Source organism: Patagioenas fasciata, chromosome 18, assembly GCF_037038585.1.
Source record: "Patagioenas fasciata isolate bPatFas1 chromosome 18, bPatFas1.hap1, whole genome shotgun sequence".
Lineage (NCBI taxonomy): Eukaryota > Metazoa > Chordata > Aves > Columbiformes > Columbidae > Patagioenas > Patagioenas fasciata.
Window position 1 is genome coordinate 3,074,227 of NC_092537.1, and position 26,116 is coordinate 3,100,342.

At 45.3% G+C, this 26,116-nt stretch overlaps 1 protein-coding gene across 1 annotated transcript in view; it reads left to right on the top strand.

Moving 5' to 3' along the window:
* Window positions 1–7,775: 7,775 nt before the first annotated feature.
* Window positions 7,776–26,116, top strand: part of CACNG4 (calcium voltage-gated channel auxiliary subunit gamma 4) — a 41,661-nt gene continuing 23,320 nt past the window's right edge. The window contains exon 1 of the mRNA XM_065852413.2: window positions 7,776–8,099. Within this exon, the coding sequence (XP_065708485.1) occupies window positions 7,877–8,099 (223 nt within the window). The 5' untranslated portion in view covers window positions 7,776–7,876. The remainder of the gene's footprint in view (window positions 8,100–26,116) is intronic.

Below are 26,116 nucleotides of genomic sequence, written 5' to 3' on the forward strand. Positions count from 1 at the left end.
TCTGCTATGACAAAGGGGTTATTTACAGCCAGAGTAGCTGTTGTTGTTTTTCATTCTACTAAGCAAATTGCAGTAGAATTATTCACACGATACCTTTGTTGTGTGGGGCTCAGTGGAAAGTTAATTCCTTTATGGTTTTTGAAACCTCATCCTCCTTTCCTCATAGGTTAAAAGAAAAAAATCCAGTTGGATCAACATGCGTGTGATGAACCTAAAAGAGTATCTAGAGATTTATCTGTTGAATTTCCTAGGCATATATTTACTGGATACATCACGAAATAGTGCATTACTTATTCGTTAATTGAATTGAATAATTATTCAATTGAGTCTTGTATGAGAGGGAAGAATGTTTCTCCACTAGCAGAGCTAAAAGCACACGAAAAACCTGTAGGTGTGTTCCAGCCCCTCTTTGCATAGATCACTCAAAAAACGGTGTCTTGTTAATAGTGGTGGCAGTAACCATCTAACAACCTGAATTAGGAAGGCTCTAGCAATTGGCAAGCACTCTCTTTTTCTCCGTGCTAAATATTTTGTCAAGGCTTTTCACAACTCTGGCTGCTGCAATTTCTCTTCTCTCTCCAAAAGCCGTTTTGCTTTTGAGCCGATGAGACTTGAGCTCTCTTGGGCAAAACCCTCATGTTTCCCAAAGGTTGTTTCCCAGCCCTGGAGAGCAACGTTGTGCCACCGCAGCACTGAATCGGGGCCGCGAGCTTTGGTGGGTACAGCTGGGTATTGTCCTTGCATGGACCCGGAAAGGGAAAAATATAATAAATCAGGAGCTCGGGGGTTTTGCTCTGGTGTCCCCTGGCTCCTCAGATAATCCCCAGCTCCTCCTGCTCTTCCAAACTGGTGGCAAGTCATCCCAGCCTCAGCAACACCCGTCTACTGTGGCTGGGACACTGGTGGCACTGGTGCTGCCCAACTTGGCACTACAATCCCTGGAGGTCTATGAAGTCCCACCAGACTATCCAGAATTTTGCTGATCTCTTTATGTTCTTCTAATCATCCTTCTGACAAGAGTCTCTTGGTGGGTAGACAGAGAAGGTCCTGTTGGTTTGTGATCTTTTTCTGGCTTATTTTTTGACAATTTCAAGTACAAGGGTTTGAGGTTTTTCTTTTGCATTGCTTTTGATTTGGATCATATTTGCAGCAGGTTGGCTGCTCTTCAAAAGCCCTCTTACAAAATCCTTTGCATTTACAATTTACTACTAAATGTCAATTGTAGAATTATCTGCTCCTGTTGAGCGCAGAAACTTCTGTTTAAATTACACCAAGTTCAAGTGATTTTATACATGGCGTTAATAGGATGTAAAGCATTACTGGTCCTACCAGCTTTTCCTCCAGAGCTCTGTGTTACATCAGGGTCAGTTTTGGGTCTCTTTGGAGAAAGAAGGGGAGGAGAAGAAACCCTTGGGACCTTATACTGATTAAAAATGCATTAATACTTTGTCCCAAAGAGTTTAGAGTTCAGCCATGGAGTAGGTGTTTGCTGAATAAGTGTGCTCTGACCCGGCCTTGAGTAGACAGGCAGCATTTGAGGTGTGAAGAGAGATAAAAATCAATAAATACACCACTTACCATTTACTCAGACCAAACAAAATACTTCATTGAGGCAGCGGTGTAGATTTAAAAAGACAAGTTATGGTTCCACTGCATGGAAAAACAGCTTTTCAGACACATAAGTGCTACAAACATCTCATCAAGAGCATCTTTTTGGTAACTTGTGCTCAGCTGCAGAGGCTGCAGTTCCAGTTGTTGCTCAGCTAAAAAGATTTCTGGGTCTCTAATGTAGAAATAAAAGAACCAGAGCACAGGGAGGAGCAGATAAACCTCGGTTTGGATGCTTGTTGTATCCCTGACCTCTCGGAAGTAATGGCTAGCTTTGATTTTACCTTCCAATTTCCTTTCTTAGTAGGTTGAGTGTTTATAAAACTTTTCCAAGTGAGCTGCCAGGTTGTGCTCCTAAAAGACCATTTCTCCGGTGAATAATCGGCTGAAATTCTAATGAGAAAATCCTTTCACTGGGCAACAGCCTTCCTGCTCCAATGCTGCATTATCAGCTCAAAATTATTCAGACAGATCTGAGGAATTTTCTTTAGGCAGCTTAGGAGATAAATTCAGCGCAGCAAGTTATCATGATTGATTTAAGTATTTAAGACTTATCCTAAAAACCTGTTTCGCTCAATCCGCCTCCTAACACATTCCCAATGGAGCCCCGCTTTCCAGGTTAAAACGCAATCTGAGTGCAGCGAGCAATTTCCCTGTGGTTGGCCGGGGTAATTCTCCTCCATCCTCTGGGTGCGGGTGACGCCGTGTTCCAGCGGCAATAACCTTCCCGACAGATTGCTTCATTTTACACTTGACGGGACTCCAGCGGGTCTCGCCGTGCCGCTCTGCTACAGCGCCTTCTCCTTTGTTCGAAAGAGGATTTATATATATATATATGTATATTTTTTATATATATTTTTAAAGGACATTAGAAAGATTAATGTCAGTTTGTTTGTGGAGTGATGAGGAGTTGTTTCTCGGGAGTCCTGGCAGCGATCTGCAGGATGCGCAGGGCTTGGCGAGAGCCCTCGGAAGCGCCATCCATCACGGCGACGTCCCGCTCCCCGTTTCATCTTCTAGTCTGTCTGAAGTTCGTGCACGGTTGTGTGGAGTAGCCGTGTGTGCGTTTGTTTGTACAGCATAAATAGCCTGTTGCTGGGCTGTTTACAGGTGAATTATTCCTTAGAACTGACTGATAACGGGTGGAATGACAAAACCTCACAGGCGTGTTTTTTCCCTTTCCCTGCCCCATCCTCATTGCGCCGTATTCCCCAGAACTCACGTTTCCCTCTGGAAACTGCCCTGAGAACGAATGCAGCTCATTCCAGTAGTGCCTTGCCTGGGTGAACCCTCGGTCAGCACATCCATTTCTCCACCATCAAAAAGATAATCAGGATTTTTTGCTGCACTTCAAGCAGGTCCCTTGTGCTAGGAAATTCCTGTAGCATCTCATCAGGCCGCTGCCTCTCTAAATGCTTTGAAATGTGATGCAAAATCAAGCCTGTAGTCCTCTTAACCCCTTGTTCCTTCTCCCACTCCCTATTTTAACACTTTAAAGTCAAAAGTAACCCCCGCTCGCAGTTTTAACTCGTACTCCAGATAATGTTTAATGTGACATTTAACACTGCAATGAATTTCCCAGCTCTTAGGACACGGACAAGAGGTAAGACCTGTGAGATGAAACCGCATGGCAGGTAACAGGCACGGTGAACTTTAGATCTGTGAGATGTGTGTGATATTAGTTCATTCTGTAGCTGAATGTGAACGCTATTGATATTTAATATCTTACCAGGAGGCATGAATGTTTGAAGGACAAGCATTTGTAATTTGCTTTGACATTTGACATGATCAAGCAAGTAAAGGAATAATATTCCATTTCTCCATTGTCAAAAAGATAATGAGTTTCATAACTATTGGTGTTATGGGGAAAATACAGCCTATGTGTAGTGTAAAATGTGTGAGAGCTGCTATATATTCTTCTATAAATTGTATATACCCTGTTCTTTGGATGGCCCTATTCAAACACAGCATGCCTACCCTTTTTAATTTTCTGGTTTGCTGTGCAAGTCTCTAGCAAAAGAGACATTTTTTTTTTTAAATGAAAAAATGCTTTCTTCAAATTATTTATAGAAAGAGCAGTGCTGTCATCGAGTCTGTCTCATCATATCATTCTTGGGTATCAATTTCTAGGCTCAGATGACAAACCATAGCAGCTACTTTTCCAATAGCAGCATCTGGCTTCCTGGCAAACTCGCAGTGTAGTTATCTGGAAAGCTTAGAGGTGCTTCTGAGCACATTTTATTTATTAGAAAGCAGTTGTGTTGCTTTGCTTGCCATGACTAAGCCAAAGAATATTTAATCTATTAAAAGGAACAGTAGAACTAAGGCCAAGCTGTTGCCCCTCAAGTGGCAAGAGAATGACAATATTTTTTCCTCTAAGATGGCTGTTTCTTCAGCTCTCAAGGACAATCTGCAACTCTTCATGTTGACTTCAGATGACCTTTTGTAGAACGAAGAAAGAAATTGAGCCTTATAACCCCTCAAACACAATTCAAGTTCACCTTTCTCTAGACACAACTCTGTGTAATGTGATGGTGACTTCTCTGCCGACCTTCTCTCGCTGGAGACAGCAGACCCTTCACCCAGAGCGGGTTCCTCAGAGGTGAAAGACACTGTGTCTTTGCAATGTATGATGAATAATAGAAGGAATAGATGCATCCGTGGGTCAGATACTTCCCCAGTCCTCAGAACGAGTGAATTCAGACTGTATTTTGCCACAGAATTTATGACCTTGAATCCAGCTCTGTGAAGGTCTCCTAATGTAGTTCAGTAGGTATCACGCTAACCTGTAAGAGCTGAAACAAGGTATATCAAAATATAGTTCCATGGACAACTGTAATATTATTCCTTCTGTGATCTGATGCCTTCTGCCACGTCTTGTATTCCTGCAGGGTTCTTCACTTGGGCTGGAGATCTTGGTGCTTGTGGAGCTCTGCTGCAAATCTGGTGAGTCAAACCAAATCCCACCACTACCCTGTGTATAAAACAACTTTATATGACGCTGTACAAAACACATGAAACATTTACCCAGTTCTTCATACATACCCTAGTCCGAAGGAAGTTATTAAGGCTTTCTTTTTTCCTAATATCAGCATTGAATTAGATAGGAAAAAGATCAAGACCCATAGGAAATTACAATACTCAATTACATAGATGTCCTCCTTATAGCTTTAGGACATTCCTAGATGCTAAAAGTCGTCCTCACAAGCATAGAGCTAAAAGCTGAGAAGGGGCAAGGGAGGATGAAATATCTGTTCCAGGCTTTGATGATGGTTAGACTACATCTACATCAAAAGCTCTGTTTAACCGAAGTGATTATTTTCATTCTGAGAAAGAACTCTCTTGAGTTTTCCTTGAGCAATTTCCAAAAGCTTCTTTTGGTGAAATTCTACTATTATTTTTCTAGATGATAGATTAATTGTTAGGATTTTATTAGCGACAGCTCTCACTGAACTCAGTTAAACCCAAAGTTTCATCTCCAGAGTAACTGTTACTTAGTTCAGAAATAAAACGATCAGCCCCAGGATTTCATTTAAAGCTTTGAAAATCAACATCTAGGAATCAAAACAATTCTGTTTCAAGTTTCTGTTTCTTCAGTGTAAAAAGTATTTCTGGGTTTAGATACTGCACAGTGTTGGGGAGCGGGGAGCTAAATTACAAGGAGCAGCTGTGGGGCTTTCTCTTCCCATTGTCATGAGCTTCTGTCTCTGGTCTGAGCTTGGAGCAATTGGGTCCTAATTCTGATTGAGAAGGGAGGATGCTACTGCAGTGCAAAACACACTGCCAAGGCTGCTTCGCTGCTGCATCCTATGGCAGTATTTTAGGGCTGTGTTATAAGCAAAGTCTGCAAATCAAAGGTTACATGATGGGCAACCTTTACTACATGCAGTGGGTCAGATAGCTTTGGCGTTCAAGAAAAGACTACACGTTTTTTCGCTATTGAGGATCATAAGCACTTTTGCCTTCCTTCCGCCACAAATGGAGATTATTCAATGGTTGGATTTAATGAATTCAAAATCCTTAGAAAATCACTAGAGCCAGACATCAATGTAAAATACTCCACCAGCTTTCAGTAGTGGAATATAATATTAGCTCTCCCACAATCTACTTCATGCATTTCAAAAGAACAGAGAACATTTTTAAACTAAAGAAGATAGCTTGGGCAGAAAATGATTGTCTGCCTTGGATGCTTCTCCGTAACCCTTTAGGAGCCTGAGTTATTTCTCACAGGGCAGCAGAAACAGAAACAGCAGCTTTCTTTGCAAAAATGGAGGTGGGGATGGCAAAAAGAGGAGCAAGGAAATTTGTTAATAAATTCTGTTAATGTGTTGTTACCTCGCACAATCAACAGGACTCTGCAGAGGGGGTTGCTGCAGGAATGTGGCTCCCGGCACATGGAAAACCCTGCAGTTGTGTGTCCCCTTTCTGCTGGCTGAGGACCCACCAGACCCACCACGGTTCATCCCATCTCTTGTCGCAGGTCTGGACTGGAAGCTCTTGAGGAGGATGTTTCTGTGTGAGTGGGAACCCTGCCCCAGCTACAGCCCCCCCAGCCCCTCCCCTGCTCCTCGCTATGGAGCGCCAGCCATGAGCAGCTCTCTCAGGCAACACAGCAATACAAATAAATAATATTAATTAAGGCTCAATAGGTTTAAAAAGCTATGGAAATAGCTTCTCTCCTGCTGTTTCAGTATCTCATTTTCCCACTCTGTCCAAACCCCCAAAGCCCAGAGGTACAAACATATATTTTAAATGAGAAGTTTGTTGAACCTCATTAAACTTAAATGCTCAATCCAGTTTTTCTGAACGAGGCTTCACTCTGCTTTTGAGTTTACCTGGCTTCATTCTTCCATCCCTAATGGAGACATTAATTTAGAAGGTGATTTTGCAAAGGCACTGATAGTCCTACAAACTACAACCAAAAAGCGTAACTTACATGCTTAAACCAAGCACCTAACTTTGGAGCTTTTCCCTATTTACAGGCTTCATGCCTGAGCAATTTTCTGAGGTCTCTGCGAAACAAAAACCAGCTTTTAATTTTTATTTGCTTTTTGCTTTCCCAGTTTTTTACGAAAAGGACGAGCAGCTGAAAAGCATCTCTGCATTGGTATGTTGAGCAGTGGAGTCACACAGGCACCTGCAGCCATCCACGCACCACTCGGGAAGAGCGCTGTATTTCTTGAGGTTTGTAGCTCTTGTCCTCCCACTCCCTAATTCATATACATAAAACTGGTGTGCTGCCACGTTCTCTCCACACAAATGCATTAGCTGATCAGAAAGGCTTCCCATTCATCTGGCTTGTCACTCGGGTGAGGTGGAGGCAGGACTGACTTGTCAACTCGCAGTGATGAGAGTCAGGGGTGGAGGGCAGGATAAAGCAATAAAAAATGGTGTGTATATTTCTCCCCTTGGTTTTCCAAAGGAAGTTTCAGGTACTGGAATCTCTCATTCACTTTCAATCAGGAGAAAACCAGCAACCCAATACTTGCCCACAACCTCGTTGTGTAACCGATGGCAGAGTGAGGTGGCAGGAGGAAATCTTGGCCAAACCACCAGGTTTGCTGTGCTGTAGCTCCCTGGCCATGCTGACACTCTCCTCGGGATTGCAACGCTTTGTCCCCACTGTACTTGGCACCATTTTTACGGTGATTTCTAGGACAGCAGAAGGAAGGTGTGCGTGACCCACCTGAGAGATCGCAGTGACAGTGCAGAGCTTTGCACCCATCAGGTCTACACCACCTTCCCCATCTCCACACAAATCCTGGCCGGGCTCTGCTCAAACCTTCATCCCCCGTGAAGTTGCCACTTCAAACGTGGCATCACGCTCCTGCCGCCGGCAGAGCCGACTAGAGAGCAAACAAAGCGATGCTCGAATCCTGCTGGGGGCTGCAGACCGGGGGCTGCGTGTCGGGGGCTGCGGGTCACGGACCGGGCTCCACCCGGCGGGGCGGCAGCACAGCGGGGGTCGGGCGGCTCTGTTCCCCGCGGGGGTCCGCGGCTGGGCGGCCCATGCCTCCATCCCTCCATCCCTCTACCCCCTCCATCCCTCCATCCCTCCACCTCTCCACCCCTCCATCCCTCCCGCGGCCGGGGCGGGGCGCGGCTGGCGGCTGAGCCCGGCCCCGCGGCGGCGGCGGGCGGCTCCCCCCAGCTCCCCCTCCCCGCCTCCGCCCCCCGCCCCGTGACTCGGCTGCCTCCCGCGGGCGGCGGCGGCTGCCGGGCGGTGTCGTGCGGACCCCCCGCGCCGGTGCGGGGACTATGAAGCACCATGGTGTGGTGTGACCGTGGCGTCCAGATGCTGCTGACCACGGTGGGCGCCTTCGCCGCCTTCAGCCTCATGGCCATCGCCATCGGCACCGACTACTGGCTCTACTCCAGCGCTCACATCTGCAACGGCACCAACATCACGACGGACGAGGCGCAGGGGCCGCCGCGGCGGGCGCGGGGCGACCTCACACACTCGGGGCTCTGGAGGATTTGCTGCCTCGAAGGTACCGGGGGGCAGCGCTGCGCCGGGGCGGGGGGGAGAAGCAACTTCCCAGGGGAACCGGCTGCGCGGCCGGAGCCGCGGGGCTGAGCTCAGCCGGAGCCGGAGCCGCTGCCTCGGACACGGCCGAGGAGGAGGATGGCGTTACCGTGGCAACCGGCATCTCCGAGATTGCCATGGGAACCGGGCGGCGGGATGCGGAGCTCTGCCCGGGGGAGCTCTGCCCGGGGGGGCGACCTCGCTCCGCGGACCCCCCACCCCGGGGCTTCGGAATCCCGGGGCTTCGGGGTTTTGGGCGGCTCAATGACGCATTTGGGGCTATTTGGGCTGGATCTGAGTCCTCCAGGCCTGGGGCTTGGGGACCCCCATGGGCTTTGGTCTCAGGGACTTTGGGGCTCAGCCACAGGTCTTAGGCGGGACAGCAGAAACCCAAGTTCCTCCCTGTCTACCCTCAGACAGAGGCACCGGGAACCCGATTGAAGATGTTGTTGCTACTGTTCAAGTGCCTCAGTGTAGGCTCAGGGTTACTTAATACAGCCTGAGGGTCAGACTGAATAATATTAACAAATTAAAATATACGTGTTTTAGTGACTGGGGTGGGTGGCAGGACACCCCGCTCACCGCAGAGGCCAAACATGTGGCTCCCTCTCTGAAAATGGAGTTGTAGAGAAGGCGCGGCAGCGAACTGTCGGGACAAAGAAACACATGGGTGTTCAGAGGATTTGCCACAGCAGATCGAGAAAGCCCAGATGGGAAACAACATCTGTCAGCCGAGTGCGCGGCGCTCTGACCGTGGGAAATCAGCGCATCCCCAGGAAGGGGGACGCACAGCACAGGCAGGCGCTGGCAGCGGGGACCAGGGCTGCGGTGGCTCTGAGCCCCCTCACCTGCTGGGTCGGTTCTCCGTGTGAACAGCTAACGGAGCCTCAGCGGTGCTGGATAGAAGTGAGAGCACAGAGGAAAGCGTTTGACTTCTGCTGAGCTGCTTTGTGGCTCCTGGGGGTGATGTGTTGGCTTCGGTGCGCTGAATTCCATCAGCACAACTTGGCACACATGAACTTTGCAAACCTGGTTTGTTCTGACAGACAGCTCAGCCCAGATGAGCCCAGCTGTAGTTCAGACTCCAGCAGCTGTATTCAGAGGGGTTTTTTACCTCCTCCAAAAAGGCTGTGGCGTGGTGGAAGCACCTTGTCCTCAGGTCTGTTCTCGTCTTCTGCTGCCAACAATTGAAGGCGACAGGGTAACATTTTTCTCTTAAAAAATTGAATTTACTGCCTAATAATAGTATACATAGGTAGAATAGCTGTAGGACAAGAACATATTTTTAGATAATAAAAAGAGAAAGAATTACTGAAATGTGAAGGTTTTCAGGTATAATAATAACGCTCGGCTTTATTACTTGTAAAGGAATTACTTGGTATGGGCTTCTATGACACCTGGAAACTGAGGGTTTGTATCTGAGAGCTCGTGAGTTTGCCTGAGGGATGCTGAGCATCCTCCGCTTGAACCGAAGCTTGTGATCTTTGCTGAGCTTGTTCTGGTGTCTCCAGCCTCCGTGTTCCATGGAAAATAAGTTCGTCTGTACCTTGCGGGAGTTGCTGGGCATGCTCTGCTAGGCCAGGCCTGTCGTCTCCAGGAGAAACCCTTGAGTTTCCCAAAGTCGAGATTTCTGCACAGTCTTCCAGGAATCTCGTTCATAGAAATGAAGTGTGGCTTTGACTGAAAGTGGTGGATCTTTTTCCCCTTGATTTAAACTGGGCTTAAGTAAGGACTTCGTTAAAAAAGAAGCCAGTGAAGTGCCCATCCCTTCCTGAGCACGTTTTATTTGGGAGGGTATTCACTGAAAAATTGCACCCAGCAATTGTGTGCAAGTGAACCTTGAATCCTCATCAATTCAGGGGACAAAAAAGTATTTAATGGTATCCAACAGCTATCGAGCTTTTCTGCTCAACATTCAAATGCTTTGATTTCGACGTGGAAAAGGTTCCTTTGCTTCATACAATAACAAAACCATTTCTAGAAGCTGATTTAAAACAACACCGCTCTGATTGTTTCAGAGCATCCCTCCTTTGGAGCGGATGGTTCTTTTAGAAAATCAACACAATAGGTGCAACTCTGAGCAGATATACAGCAAGAAAATAATGTCAGTCCTAGGTTTTTATATGTGATTAGATGGTCTGGCTTCACACCTATTTTTAGGACTGTTTTTGTGGTTTGGAGTAACAGTTATAAAAACCTACTTTATTTTAAGGGTCTTAAGCAACATTTCACTCATCTCGAAAAGGCAAATCTAAGGCTCAAATGTGCAAAAGCTGAAAATACCTTAAAGAGCCTCTGAAATTGATTTTGACATGAATAAATCATTTTGCAGAGTAAATTTCAGGTCAATTAAAATTTTCCATTAAAATGTTCCTCAACTAGATGCGTAAAACAACTTGTATGCTGTTCAGTATCCCCATTTCCAAGATTTCAGACAAAATTGTGGAAAAGAATAACCTTCTAATCAAATAATTAGGTGCTCCTCAAGGTTTTCCTGTTTATCTTCTTCGAAACAATATTTTACAACAAATTAGCGTTGTGATGATAATCAGAGTGATACGGTTTAGGGATCCAGCATTTTATCTTTGTTTGGAGCTGCAGTTGTCTTGGGGATGCAATCACGTTTCGGTACGAGTAGTCGGTACTACTATGGAGCTTAGTCACTCAAGAAGTAGCATTAATGATACATCCGTCAAACTCTTGCCTGCATAATCTCAATTTTGTTCTTTTAGCGTGTTTGTCAAAGGTGGAGGTAGGAGGCTCATTGAGTGGATTTTAAATAATAGCAGTATTTCTGCACGGATTTTTTAGAACTTATATCCAAGGTAATTGCCTTAGGTAGGAAACTGTTTAAAATAATTTGTGGTATGAATGTGTGTGTAGCAGAACTGGATGCAATCCGACCGAACCTCCGCAGTGAAATGGCCCAGGGGCTCCTTGGCAAAGCTGCTTTTTGGTTTTCCACGGCACCTGTGGTAACTGCAGGTTTGGCAGCTGAAGGTGAACGGTCCCTGTTCGAAGTTTGGGATGAAGCCCCACGCAGCCATCCTGGCCACACCTGAAATCTGCACCCCAGCACACAAATTAGTATTATAATAAGAGCAAATCAGCCCCATTTCAAGACAGTGCTGGTATGTCCTGTGTCCACACTCGAGCTACAGTAGTTGACACAAACCGTGGGTCCCTGTCATGGTGGTGAAGACCTGAGTCTTGCAAACACAGCAAATGCTGTGTCTCGTGAACAATCATTTTGTGGTCAAGCTAACCTGCAAGAGATTAAACCACCACAATTTTCCAGTAGCTCCTATTCCTACGGTAAATATGCAGCACAACTATATAAGCCTTGCACAGCCTTAGTCGCGAGGAGGATCTGCTATGAAAATAAGAATAAAAACACTACTTTATCGACCAAAACTGCTTATCTTCGTGAACCATCGTGCTGAAGTTTAATAGGACGGCTCACACTAGAGAGCTCTGCAGGCCCTGTGACATCAAGATACGAAATCAAGTAACATACTTGTAATTTAAATTTATTCAGAGAGTGTTTTATTAAACACTTCAGCATACAAATGTCTTTGAACTCATTGTGTCTACTGCTTTCAGTATTCCCTGTTTGCCATTTGCTTTTCAAGAGGCGCAGTTGGTTATTTGGTTCACACGGAACCATGTGCCTTCCTGCCTGGGTGACGGGAACATTTGTAACTGGGAGGAAGGATCAGGTAAATTCATTTATGACTTGAAAACTTGCACAAACGCACATTTGCACAATTCTTTGCAAGTCTTCGGGCTTGGATGAACGCGCACAAACATGAGAACTGCTGCTTCCATGGATACTCTTGAAAACGAACCAAAAATGCTTATCCAAATGTTTGAGGCAAGCAAATAAAGGAAGGCTGCCATCCATCAATACTGCGAATTCATGGTTCATCCCGGAAGAATGAATGTTCTTTAGTATTCTCAAAGCAATGTTATGAAGTCCTAGCACCGCCACTATTTGTAGGAAACTAAATACAATGCAGACTTTATATTCAAATGCTATTGCCAAAGTTTTATTTGTCAAAGAGCAAATATTATATCATGTTGATATCAGACATGATCTGCCTTGGAGGTTATATCCACAGGCACAAGGAGGTGGGTTAAGGGATGGTTGGGCTCCGCAATCTTCACAGCACACAAGCCCATATTCACCCTGTGGAGGAAGGTAACTGCAAATGGAGAATGTACAAATGGGTGTCTCTGCCATGAAAACCTCACCCTGTGTGTGCCATAGCCCGTTTCTTGGGCAATGTATATGTATTTTGTACATGTTAGAGAAGAACTCTTCTGAGACTCAGACCATGTTTTCATTCCTTCTTTCCATACATCCTGCTCAGAGCAGCTCCGTTTCCTTGGTAAAACACGTGCTGTTGAGAAGGCGCCTGCGCCGCATTGATTGTTTTTTAAAGCACTTCTTAGAGCTCCAGCATCATCTTTTCAACAGCGTTTGAAGCAGCGCAGCTTTGTCAGCAATTGGTGGGGTGATTTTTGACAGCCTTTTTAGGTTAATTTTTTTCAAGAGCATTCCATTTTCTAGAGAGACTTTCTGAACTTGGAGCAATCTTTAGGGATGCGAGTTCAATCTTCTCAAAATGCTGTCCATAGCATAACATACTTTAAATACTGAGAAATCTTGTGCTGGAGGAACTGTCAGCAGAGGAGGGGCTAAGGCATGATCTATTCTCTTCTCAAATGAAAAAGAAATCACAGATCTCCTAAATGCATCTCTTTGAACATTTGTAACAGAGGCTCTCAAATGACCCTATTGATGTAACAAAACATCCATTCTTCCTGGGACGCTCTGTGAAACAGGGATTTCAAGCTAATTGACTGAATATATGTCGCTTTAATGAATTAATTTGCTTTCTTGAACTCAATCTACTATATAGCCAGTAGGGAGCTATCAGGCTACACCAGGATTTGGGTTTTTTCTTCATGGCAAATATCCCAATGTAAAATTTAGAACCCAAAGACTTTCTGTGCATTAGCGATACTCCCCGAAGGCTGTAAACCAAAGAAAGCGCATTCGTAATCCAACTGTAAAGCTTCTTCATCTGTACAAGATGTAATGTGGATAATATTAATCTTACCTAGGTTTCGGAAATGTTTTGTGAAGGCTCAAGGGTGCGTTGGGTTATACGAACAGGATACCTGTGGCTGTGTTGTGCTGTAATTACTTCTGTATATAATTATACTGCATAGTGCAAGCGGTTGACAGATGGCATTTGTGGTAGTAGCTGTCAGAGCCATAGTAAGTCATTTTGGGGTTCTCGGGGACCTTTGCAATGTAATGTAATGTAGTCTTTGGGCTTCTTCCAGCAGCCGTTACCTTTAACTGACCTTCTTCCATGGGCTTTATTGCTCTTTTTAGAAACTGGCAGGAGCTCGTTGCTGTTGCACCTCGCCAGGGCTTGCTCTGCCTTCTGGCAGCTCTGCCAACCCTCGCCAGTGTAAACTGGTAAAATAGGCACATAAGACAATGTATTTTTTGTTGTTCCCGTAAAATTTCAACACAGTGATCATTTCTCCGGTGGACTCTGTCCCATTCGCTGGGTCGCTCTGTGTTACTTCTGCCCATACCGTGCTGTCCAACCTGTGGTTTCGGTCAGAGTTTTGTGAGGTGCAAAACACAATGAACCTCTGCAACAAGCTGGGGCAGAAGGGGTGTATATCTAATATCTCAATTCTGTAGCCTTGTGTGCCTTCACAGAAAGAGAGGGGAAAAAAAAGAAGAAATATTAGGAGAGAAGGCTAGTGCTTTCATCTCCTTTTTAACTTCTTTTGATGCAATACTGAGGTCCTGAGTGTAATTTGAAGTCTGATATTAACACCTTCCAGTGCCCAGATGTTTAGTTTGTGTGTCAAAGAGCTCAGCAGTAACTTCTGCATCCTCAGCCAAGAGATGGAGAGGGAGGAGGAGGAGGAGGATGGGCTTGTCGGTCTTCGCTTTGCTGGGTTTGCTGCCTCATTTGAGGCCTTCAAGCTGACTGAGAGGGGTCACTGTGCTCCTTCCCACCCACTTTCCTCTCATACTGGTAATAAAAGGGAAAAAATGATGTGGATAAACTGGGACAGAGTGATAGGGCTGCCCAGCTCAGGGAAGGTGCATGAACACTACTTTAACTGGGTTTGAAGCCTTTTGCTTGCAGCTTATGTTTTATACATGCAATATTTTGTGCTTAAGCATGTCTTCTGGAGGGACAGGATGAAGTCTGATTCTCCACTTCTGTAAATTTAACTGCTTTCTAGGAAGGCAGTGGAATTATGCCAATCTGATGCCAATATATTAATAAGAGAAGGGATTCTAGATCTGCCCCTTCAATTGGACCTTTTCCTGCTGGTCCTTCTTTTCTGAGCCAGGACTCATCTCAGGAAATATAATAAATCGTACTATCGAACCAAAAAACCGGTCCTGCTTCCAAACATTACTTTGTGCTTATCTTTGTTTTAGATTTCTGTTTACTGGTATTTATTATGTCGCAGACTTATGGTTCAGCATCCAAATTCTTACCAACAGATGGCAAGGCAGGATGCACAGGAGTAGTAAAATAAACAGGATAAATGCACAACTGCCCATATGTCTGAGAGGCTGATACACGTTTATGACTTCAGAACAAAAGGATGTTTTCGGTAGGCAGCACCAGAGCTGTGCAGGGCTTCTCGCTGTTTTCTGCCTTGCCCTAAGGTTTCTGGCTTCTTCGGCGTATTTTGATCAGTTAAATTACAATATATTTTGTTCTCTCTCTTCTATTCCCAGATAGCTGTTTCCTTTGGTTATTTGTCTCTACTCCCAAAGTACAGCAGTTTATTTTACCTTCCAGTTTTTAGTGTGGAAGGTGGCTCTTTCCTGGGCTTCAGCTCATATTTCCTCTTTCAGGGTGGTTGTTTTGGCTGTTTTGAGGAGCACACAGAGGTGCTGGGGAACACAGCAACTTTTGAGGCAGTGGCTTTCTCTATATTGGGATTTATTATAATATTAATGATACGTGGCCTCTCTAATCTCTCAAAATAGCAAGGCTCGGGGCGCGCTGCCTGCAGGATGGATAGCCCAGCCTGGGCAGACTTGAGCTACATTTCTGCTCAAATCTGGGGGCATTTTTGCCAGTTTGCTGTGTGCTGCGAGTCAAATGCAGCGAAAGCGTTGAAGCAGCTCTTGATTTGGCCTGGCAGACAGTCCAGCTCTTCTTTCCCCTCCTTCCTGTGGCATCCTGCGCTCTTCACATCTCTGTTCTCATTCTTTGATTTTTGCCTCTCTTTGCTGAAATGTTACGACTTTCCTTCTGCTAAAAAGGCACCTTCTAAATGAGGTTTTTAATGCTGGAGCAAGAGTCTTTCCTTAGAAAACTGGTGGATACTGGCCCAGGTAGAAATTTAAGATTTTTTATTTTCTCTTCTTAACTCTCGAGCATCTCTGTGTCCTCCTGCTAATGAAAAATGTATAATCATGTACTTGTCAAAAGGTATGAGGCTTAGGTTCGGTTTTCTCTACCTATTTTACTATGTTTCCCCTGTGTTTATCCAGGCTCCTGCTTGCTTTACAAATAGCACTGTATGTTCTTCTTCAATAGAACTGAGTAATATTTTGTCAAACATTTGATGTGAAGGAATGCTGGATTATGAATAAGCAGTGACACTACAGAGAGATGAACAAGGGAGAGTGCATTATGAAATTACAGTATTTCCTGTGCAGATTGCCAGGCCTTGATACGAATTAACCTCTTTTATTGTTCTTTTTTAAAGCATTCCGCCTTTTAATTGCTGTTTTGGAATCATGCCACTTAGTTATGCCCTTTGAATGCTTCTCACTTAGCCAGTCCCCTCAGCTTGATAATACCAAATATTTCAAAGATATTCAGAAGCGACAAGGTACCCTCATTTGAGTGGGAGAGGTACCCAGTTCAGGGAGGAATTACCACCCTTGTTTAGCTGCCAGGGGGGGTTTCAGACTTAGTTAATAACCATTTTTAAGCCACTGCCAATTCTCTACCAGAGCTTTCAGATCAGTTTTCTCCCATTTATACATTTTAAATAATGCAATTTTATGTAGAATATGGATGACTGAATATTTTCTCCTGTCCAAATATACAGCATTCAATAATGTTGGGATTGTTATTGTGTCCTACTTGCATCCCAGAGGCATAGTTTATCTATTATTGCTGCAAGGCATTAAAGAGGAACCATGACATGTCGCAATTATGACTTGAAATAGGATCTTGCCAGAGGTACATTGCCTAAATATAATCAAATCTAAAATACAACTTATTGCATATACCTATGTCAGAGCTGCGCATACCTGTCTCCTGGGTCACTGAATATCAGTGATGGCTGTTAGCAAGACACTGGATGATTTTGTTCTAAGAATTGCCATGCTGTTGGTTTGGGTGGTTTTTTTAAAGCTCAGCCTCCAGCATTCAGCTGCCCACAAGCAAATGAAACAGCAAACTCTTAACGCTGGAAGATCTTGTGACTATTTAGACTGAGTTTTCAAAGGTAGCCAGATACGAAAGTTATTAATATTCCTTTGTATATGACTCACTAAAGGCTGTAATCATCTGTGACCGGTGAATCTTTTAAACTCAGGTAAACCATAGCAATGGTCTTTACATACTTGCATACATTTCATTGCGAAATTGACTAGAGTTCATTTCTTTGTCTGTTTTTAGCAAGCTGATGAAACAGCAAGTTGCATTATGTCGCATCAGATTTTTATCCACGTGGATCATGAACAGGCTTGAAGCCTTCGGATTCACCGAACAGAGCTCTGCGACTTGAGCCAGCGCAGTAAATAGCCCCAAATAGACTGTTATTCTGCAGCTATGGTGGGTAGGTTATCTGTTGGCAACTGTGAACTACCAGAACTTCAGGCCTTGCTTTCCAGTGTGCGTTACAGATTCTTCATCTATTTCCTCTCAAATTTAACCTTCCCTGGTCCCACTGTGCTACCTGACATACACCCGGCTGACAGCGGTTTATTCTGCACAATTAGAGCTCGGCAACATTATTAACAATTTTGACTGGGTTTTATTAGGGGAACTGTAGAAAAATGCCAGTATCAAGCAGAGCTACCCTAGAAAAAAAAAATCAATAAATAAACTGGGAAGCTAAGCAGCAGTTTGGAAATGACTTCTTGAGACCAGACTTGCTAACCTGTACCAGCTGGGTGCTTATCCTCATCCTCTGCCATCAGGTATTTGCTGTTACAGCAATTTTGGGTTCACTAGTGTGCTCTTTGCAGACAGACCAGCCTCTTCGAGCTGGACCAGCAGGACGCAGACAGCCCCGATCCAAAAGCCCCTCTACATTTGTGCTCGTGCTGAACCCAAGCCCACAGACCTGGCAAGAGGCTGAGTTTCTTGGCTCGTGTTTCGTGCTCCTGGGATCTGCCCACCCTGTGTTTGGATCAGAGCTGGTCCACGTCCCCGCATCTCTGCCCACTGTGAAAACACGTTTCTGTCTGTCGACAAGAGACGCTCCGAGGTGATGAGCCGTCTTTTCAAAGACTGTGGCTTATGAACTCTAACTGCATTTCCAGTGAAGGCTTGTCTTCGAAGCTTACGTTGCATTAGGAGTCAACAGGGGTTTATTTTGTTAAGTTACTTAGGTGTTTCCAAAAATATTTATCCAAGGCCATGCCACTATCTGCTAATCATGAGATTAAATATCCTGTGGTTCTCCTCAGTAGGCTGAAAGTTTGGTTCCGAGGTTGGTGAGCGTTTCTCCATTGCTCTGCACATTTTGCTGTACTCTTGTCCTTGCCTTTAGCGCTGGCAAATGCAGACGGGTTTGGAGATGCTTTGGGATCCTTAAAGATGCAAGACCTGAAATAAAGCATGTAGTGTTTAGGAATGATGCTAGGGCTGTATTCACAATATCACTTCTAATTATAGCCATTCAAGCAATTCATTTGCAGTGTCCCGCTACGGTAGTGCTTATGAAAATAGAATCCTCTTTATAGTTTGGTAGCAGATTAAGAGAGGAAAAAAACAGATATCCCGTTCCATCCAATGTCTTTGAAAGAGGTTTACCCTCATAACTTACTTTCTAGGGATATTCCCCTTGTTTTCACTTGTAATCCTGACCTGATTTTTACTGACTGACTTTGCGTCGCTCAGTAGCCAATTCCCTGTCACCTTTCCCTCATTTTATTTTAATTTCTGTCCATAAACGGCAGCATTCTAGCTGGAGACAGCCTTCGGATGCAGCGGCAAAACCTCATCGAATAGGCCAGAAATTTTCCACCTGAATTCTGAGTCTGGCCCAGGGCTCTGGCTGCACAAGGAGCCAGCGCGCTGGACTTTGCAGGATCCGAGGGGCGCTCAGATGCAGCCGCTGGATGAAGGACACGTGGCTGAGGACCAGGGCCAGAGCCGGGCAGCCAGGACCGCGCCGTCGGCGTCTCCAGCTACTCCCCCAGGTTGTCCCTTTTCCTGGCACGTCTGCTGTGCCCCAGGAGGGCTGAGCAAGTGGTTGCAGCTGCCCAGAATATGGGGACGCAGCTCCTAATGCTGATTTTATAGCATTAATGTGCACCTGTTTTGGTGGCCAACTGGCACCGTGTTCAGCCTAAAATGTGTGTGTAAGCCCGGTATTAAAAGAGGCACAAGAATTACCGTGCATCAAACATATCATTAGACACGTGCCTGGTAGACATAATGTAGGATAATGAATATGATCACAAGAATAAATTAATAACTGAAAATATTTTTTATACGTATGCACACTTAAAACGGGATAAGAACTAAGTGACACTTGTGTCACCAGTTTATAATTAAAATGCAGTGCTTGAATGAAAATGTAAGCTTCAATTAGCCAGCACGACCCTGCTTCCGGCTTTACTTCCCACTGAAAAGCAACGATAACAAGCTCACATTTATTATCAGAGTTTTTCCTGGAGCTGTGCGCTGAAACATGCTCACATCTGAGCCCTTTCACTGAAGACATTTTTTCGCTTCAGCAGTTTGGCATGCCATACAAAGGCTCTCTGATTTTTAGCGATGTTCACCTCCTCTTACATAAAAATGTTTTCTGTGCATATTATTTGGTTTTAGTTAAAGTCCAGGTGCACGGGTTACTGAAGAACCAAAAGGATGGCTCATCACACAGCACAATGGGTAATTATTGCTGAGCTTCACTGTATTGCCCAGACAAAGCCTTTCTTGGAATTCAGCATTGTCGCTGTGAGAGAGAGAAAATACCTAAGATGCAGCCCAAAGTCCCACAAGGGTAAGAATAGATCCTCTGGTGTCTGCTTTGCCCATTTAATTTTTAACTGTCTCGAGGGACAGAGCTTCGCAGTTTTGTTTAGAGATACTATTTTGCATTTTAATTTCACCAGGGGGAAGTTAACACATACATAAATTATGAGGTCTCATACGTTCCCGTTGTCATCCCAAGAGTCTTTCGAGTTAGGCTTTTCATAAAATGGTTAAATAGTTCTCTGGGTTCGGCCTCCATTTAAGCCAAGATTTATCTTGATTCATGCACGGTCCTGACAAAGTTCGGTGCTGCGTAGCCTAAGAATTGAGCTTCTGATTTCTGCAACACAGGGCAGGGTCCTTGACTGGACAGCTGAGCTGCCTGGGTAGGCAGAAAACAACCCAGATACCTCGAAAGAAGAATTCTGGAAATGTGTGTGCCGGGTGGGCACCTGCCTGTGTCCACTTACAGGAAGGTTAATCCTGTGCAACACCTTGGCTCCTGCCTCTCTGTGCGATTTTTGTACCTGACTCAGTGCTTGAGGTGCCTTTGAGAGCTGCTGACAGCAATGGTGCCTTCCCAGGCACTCATCTCGCCAATGCCAAAAAAACCCAGGAGCCTTTTAGTCTAGGACATATTCAGCCTGAAGATGTTTGCCATGTCTTCAGTAGGTGCTTGGTTGGACAGTTTTGCACCCTTCAGACTGGTCCATGTGCAGACAAGGCTGCAGGAGACGGAGTCCAAAATAAGGCAGCTCGGGAATTCCTTTCTCAGCCGGTGCTTAGGACGGTTGGTGAAAGGGCTACAAACCCCAACCAGTCCCAAAAATGTCAACATAGAGCAGTCGAGCCTCAGAAAGTGCGCTTAGGGAATATCTCTCTGACGGAGATGGGACCGAATGTCCACACCGATATCTTTTGCGATGCCCCCTCCAATATTTTAAGCGATTTCTAGGGGCAGAATTCTTGTAATGTAGGAGTGGATGTCAAGCCAGGGTATCTCAACTCAGAACAGATATGTGCTCTTAGCTTTGGGTCAGGCAGTGATGTGTGGTGTGGTTAGAGCCCTCAGGGACTCTTCAAGTTGTAAAAACTACAAACCTTCTGGTTTTTCGCTGGTGTTATTCACATGGGACAGAGTGACCTCTCCAGAAAGCCTTTCCAACAGCAGCAGCAGCAGAAATCGCTCTCAATAGCATTTAATAACTACCCATGGAGAAAATTACACTCTATTTAAAAGGCCAGAAAAATAATCTTCAGTTTAACTCTGCTGACTTTGGTAGAATTACACCAAAAAATGAGGGTTTTTTTTTCTGGTATCCTTTCCCATACTAATGTTCAGTAGCTGGGCTGAAGAAGCCTTTCAAAGGCAGATTAAACAAGTCCAAATGGTGAAATATTCTTTTAATTTTCCTTTGCACACGTTATTTTAGGTGTAGCTTGGAACACTGCCCTCACAAGAGGCATTCCTTTAAATATTTATACAGCATCAATATGTAGCCACCTTCATACGTTTTTAATGATACGTTCCTTTCTAAATTAACCATTAGGTCACCCTGTTCTATAGCATTCCATATTTTGCACTGCCTTTACGCTCCCCTTGGAGTTTTATTTATGTATTTTGCTGTGGAACAATGAAGATGTCAAGGCAAGGCCCAGGGGCACTGTGAAAATCGAATTCTTGGAGCTCCAGCGCTGTTGCCATGGTGGACACGCACTCAATAGCACACTGTGCTGTTCCGCCAGCCAGGGGGATTCAAACCGCCGCTCCGCTGCTGGGCCATGTCAGTTCAGCACTGTTACAACCGAGGTGCTTCGTTTCCGTAATTGTAGTTCCCAGGATCGGGGGGAAAAAACTACTGAGGCAAACCTGAGCAAAGGGGAAGGTGCTGCAGAGCACAGTGAAGCAAAAATCTGAGGTTCTCCCCGAGAACTGCGGTTGTGTCTGTCAAATTTCTGGGTTTTCCAGAGGTTTTCCTCTTTCGTATTCTCATTTTGTACTAGTTAGCAAGATGCTTCGGTACGCTGAGGTGAACAGGACAAAGCTCGATGTTGTCAACTGAGTCAAAGATCTTTGCTATTTCCTCAGCCCTGATTCACGCTGAAAACCCAGAGATGAGCAGAAGTGTTTGCACAAGCCATGGGTTTTTATAACGCTGGGATTTATGAGTCTTGTTTAATTATGCCACGTTATCATAGCAAAATGATTTCTGCAGAAGCTGCGCGTGGCTCGTTTCCATTCTGGTTTCCCTCTCTCCTAAGGGGGCCGTAGGAGTTGGCTGCGCCATGAGATCGCGGCTGCATAACCAAAAACTGAGCAAAGCCTCAGCAGATTGATGGATGGCACACACGTCCCAGGTTGGGTAGGGAGAAGAAAAAGACACCAGACAAAAAAAAAAAAGATACATCAGAGCTTGTCCTATGCCTTATTACACTGAAAACAAGAGCAAAATATTCCTGCATGTTGCTTCACAAAGAAGAGTTGCACCCTTTAGAGCCAAATTCCAACCTGTCCTCTGTCCTGCTGAAGGGGCTTTACCCTGGGCTTGTTCTGTAAGAGCTTCAGTTAAATCAGTGGAGATTCTGCCTGAGGATAATAGGCTCGGTGAAACACTGAAATGCAATTTCCCCCAGTTGCGGTGTATGGAAGGAAGAGATTGAGTCACAAGCAATCCCCTCCCAGCGCCGGCGCTGGGGTCCCGCTGAGCACATCAGTCCCCGTCAGGATGTCGCCGTCCCTTCTGCTGGTAGATGAGGCGCTTTGCGAAAAAGCACAGGGGTATTTTTTGTATCTTCCCTCCAATGAACTGACTCCGGTATGATTTGGTTTGCTGGGTTTTTAAGTGTGCTGGTAAAGGGATGTTGTTTGCTCCAAACAAAAGGCGGCTGGGCTTGGCATTCCCGCCGTGCGCCTCAGTCAGAGGCGCCAGGCAGCAGCTGAGACACAGCAAACTGCTCTCTTCCACCTCGGGAAAGGCAAGATATGGCCAACCTTCAATTGTGCTGCTATTTGAGGCTCTTCTTTGGGTTGCAGAGGCAATTTTTTTCTCAGTGTTTGCTGCAAATATGTTTAAATTCACTCTGTTTTGGAGGCAAGTAGTCAATGCATCTGAAGTGCATACTTGACATATGTCTCTTTTCACATGCTGTCCTCCATTCGTTTCATGCAGCAGATGCTCAGTTTACCACTTTAAATGTATTCTTATTTACTGACATTATTTTAGAAAATAGCTGTTTGGAACTAAACATTTCCAGCCCTTCTTCTGGTTGCTGGGAGCTCCTTTTTGCAGCTGTCCTGTGTGGCTGTGCAGATGTTGACAGGTTAATTTGCATTTGAAGAGCTGGATGCAGAGAGTTAAGCAAGGGTTTTTCTTCCCTGTCTCTGAAGGCAGTCACTTAAACACTCCTTGCCAAATTTAGCCATGATGCTACACTTTTTAATGAACAAGAGCAACATCCAAGCTGACTTTGGCCCACTGTTTGCTGCCCATTTATTCCGCGGTTGAATCAAGCCCCCTGACCATGGAAAAGAAAGGGTCTTTTTTCTAAACATTGATTGTACAGCAGTGAAATGCAAGGACAGTCCTATTTCACAGCAAGGCAGTGTGTACAAGCTGGTTTATCTGATTTCCACTGTATTGTCCTATTCCAGAAACTGCAGGTTCAAATCTTCCAGCTGCGGTTTCTGGTTTACCTGGCTGCTGCTTGCTACTGGGGTCAGAAATGCTTTAGTAAAAAGGAAATCCTACTAGCAAGAATAAAGTGCACCTTGCACAGCTTGATCCCCATTCCTGGAGAGTACCCTTGGTTTTTTGTCAGGTACGGCTTTTTTCCCCTTAAAATAAGAGTTGCATAAAGGCCTTCAGCACAAACCCCCACATTTAGACTTCAGTGCCTCCCATCGATAAAGAAAAAGGCAGAAGTCTTGATCCACAACCATGCTGTCAGCCTCCAGGAGCTGTCGTTCCAGGTCTTATCATGTGCCTGATCCACCCACATGGACTCAAAGCACAATTTAGCAGGGACCAAAAACTTCCATGCTGCAGCGGGGAGAACAGCAAACATTCCAGGAGCTGCAGCCCTGTCACCATCAAGGCCCCTACCCTTTGCTTCCCCTTCGTTTTCTTTTCTTCCCTTTAGATGTTACAAAACTGTCGATGAAAGCTATGGTGTTTTTCCTTCTTCATTTCACCGCACTTGTGTTCTTTCTTTGCCACGTCCTTGCCATGATCGGCCGTGGGCAGATGCTGGTCTCGCTTCTCCCCATAATGTGGATTTCAGCAACCCTCATGCTGGTCTAACACACCATAGAGCTGCAGCTGAGTTTGCTGCCATGGGGACGAAGTTACTCACCTGAACTTCGGTAGTTTCGATGTCTACAGACAAGCATTGTGATCCACACTGATAACACATGAGGCTCAGTTTGCACTTGACCGCAACCAGTAAGAATTTTGCCATGAATGCTCCAAAACACAGACTAATTCATCACCCCAGCCATGCATGGGTGTGGTGTGAGACACCGCTGGCGCACGGCGCTTTCTTAAAGAAAAGGGGTTCCTTCGAGTCCATCATTTGCATCACACATGAAGCTTTTCTTGTAGATATCTTTTATGTTTTCTGTGTGATGACTTAAGGGGAGGGGACAGGAACAGGGGATGCTGCTGTTAGACAGGCATGAATCAGGTACCCATGGCGACATGAGCTCACTCTGCATTGGCACCGACACAAGATTACCTTATACAGGAATACCTGCGAACAGAATTTTTGGCCTTCAAGATTTTCTTATCTGTAAACATTATATCTGGATAGCAATGCAATCCAACTTGTCAACAACAAGAAATAAAAGGAAAATAAAACTAATTTAAAACTCCACAGCGGCAGTGGAATAAATTCGTGCATTTATCATTTCAGAGGTTCCCATCATTCCTGCCTCTTTTCCTGCAAGGTTTAAATTATTAGATTTTTTTCTCTTTTTTTTTTCCCATTATGTTTACTCTCCTAAGAATAGAATACGATTTACAGAAACTCGTATGGATGAAAAAGCATTTTCCTTTTGCGCTGTTGCTCGCACAGTTAACACACACAAACCTGTGCCTTCCAGCTTTCCAAAACCTCACTTCATACCATCAGATGAATTACTTCAGTATTCAGAAATTTACTTTTAAAGCCTTAAAAGAAGGAGGTTTATTATTTGAACTTTCCTTTAAGAAATACCATGCATCTCAGTGCTTGGTGCAAGACTTTATCTGGTCCAGTTAAAGGGGCAGGTTCTTCCCAACGCTCCCATGGGTGGCTGGTCCTGCCAGCTCTAACATTGGAGATACTTGCATGAGAAAAGATCCCTAAATTGACTAAATGCAGGACTTACCAGCTTACCCTAACAGCTGAAAAGAACCCAGTAAATGTAATTTCAATATCTGCTACTATAGATCTCTCAGGTTTCAAGCTTCTGAGGCAGAGGGCGATTTTGAAGAATAATTTTAACTTGTACATACATGAATTATTTCTAGTGACTTGCTCAAAAATAGGAATTTGAGCCCTGTACCTACACAGGCCTGCCCATGCCTGGGAACACAAAACCCACCTGAACTGAAATACCCACCTTGGGTGTGGCACTGCGGGCTGGGCACACGTGTCCCTTGTCCCTCCCCTGACACGGGTCAGCGGGGAATGGCCACAGTGTGGGGTCTGAACATCTCGCTAAGGTCTGAGCCGGCGAGGGAGGGTGATAGTTGGTTATGGATAGAGGCTGACGGCGAAGTGCTGTCCCCCGGGAGCATCCTGCTGCGTGAGTCAGCGGCGCAGCTGAGTCACAGCCTCCGTGGCTGCTCCCGCCATGGGAACAGCTTCCACACCTATGCGAGGTGGTGCTGGAAGCCACGAGCCAAGTCCTTGTGTTCAGGCTCCTCGTTTGCTTCGCAGGCAGAGACATCTCGTTGCACACCTCGGAGAAGAGAAAGGAGTGTGCGGTGTGGGAAAACCAGCTCCCAGATTCCCTCTTGTGAGATCACTGTTAGAAAAAAAAAAATCCAACCAAAAAACCCTTTAAAGCACAAGGGGATGACAGTGTCTGTGTTGGAGCCCTTCAGAAGTCAGTGAAGGTGCGTTTGGCAGCCAAGCTCGCCTGAGGCACATGGAGCTGCTGTGGGAAAGCATTCATATCTCATGAGGGTACAGCCCTCCTCCAGGTCCTAGGAGCAGATCCATGGATGGGTTTAGGTGTTACCATGCCTGAAAAAGCAGACAATTGCCCTGCAAACCCAACCACCCTGAGCAATAAATTACACTGAAGAGCAAAGCTCAGGAGCTGGACCTTATTGGTGAGTGTGGTTGGTCTCAGCTTTGCAAACCCCCAGGGCTGGTGTTTCGGGCTGTGCTCAGCCTGGCAGGTGGACTTGAGCTTGCTGATGGAGTCACAGCAGAGCAGGCGTGTGTCACTGCATCCCGCTCAGGTGCTGGTGCCTCCCCAGCAGCACTGATGGAGTTCAGATCCTCGCTCTGCCATAGGTATTCGCTGGCACGTAGCCCATAAATCCAGTCTCTAGAGCACGAGTGATCTATAGTCACTAGGAAAACTTTCTCAGGACCTGATTTAGGAGAGAAAGCCCTGACGCATGGGTAGCACTGTGCGCAGGAGAGCTGCTGGAGACGGCTGATATTTCGACATGACCGAGTATTTTTAGAGCCATCCTACGGTGCAGGATTTTGAACTTCCATTTCACGGCCCTTGAAGCCAGGCAAACTTTCATTA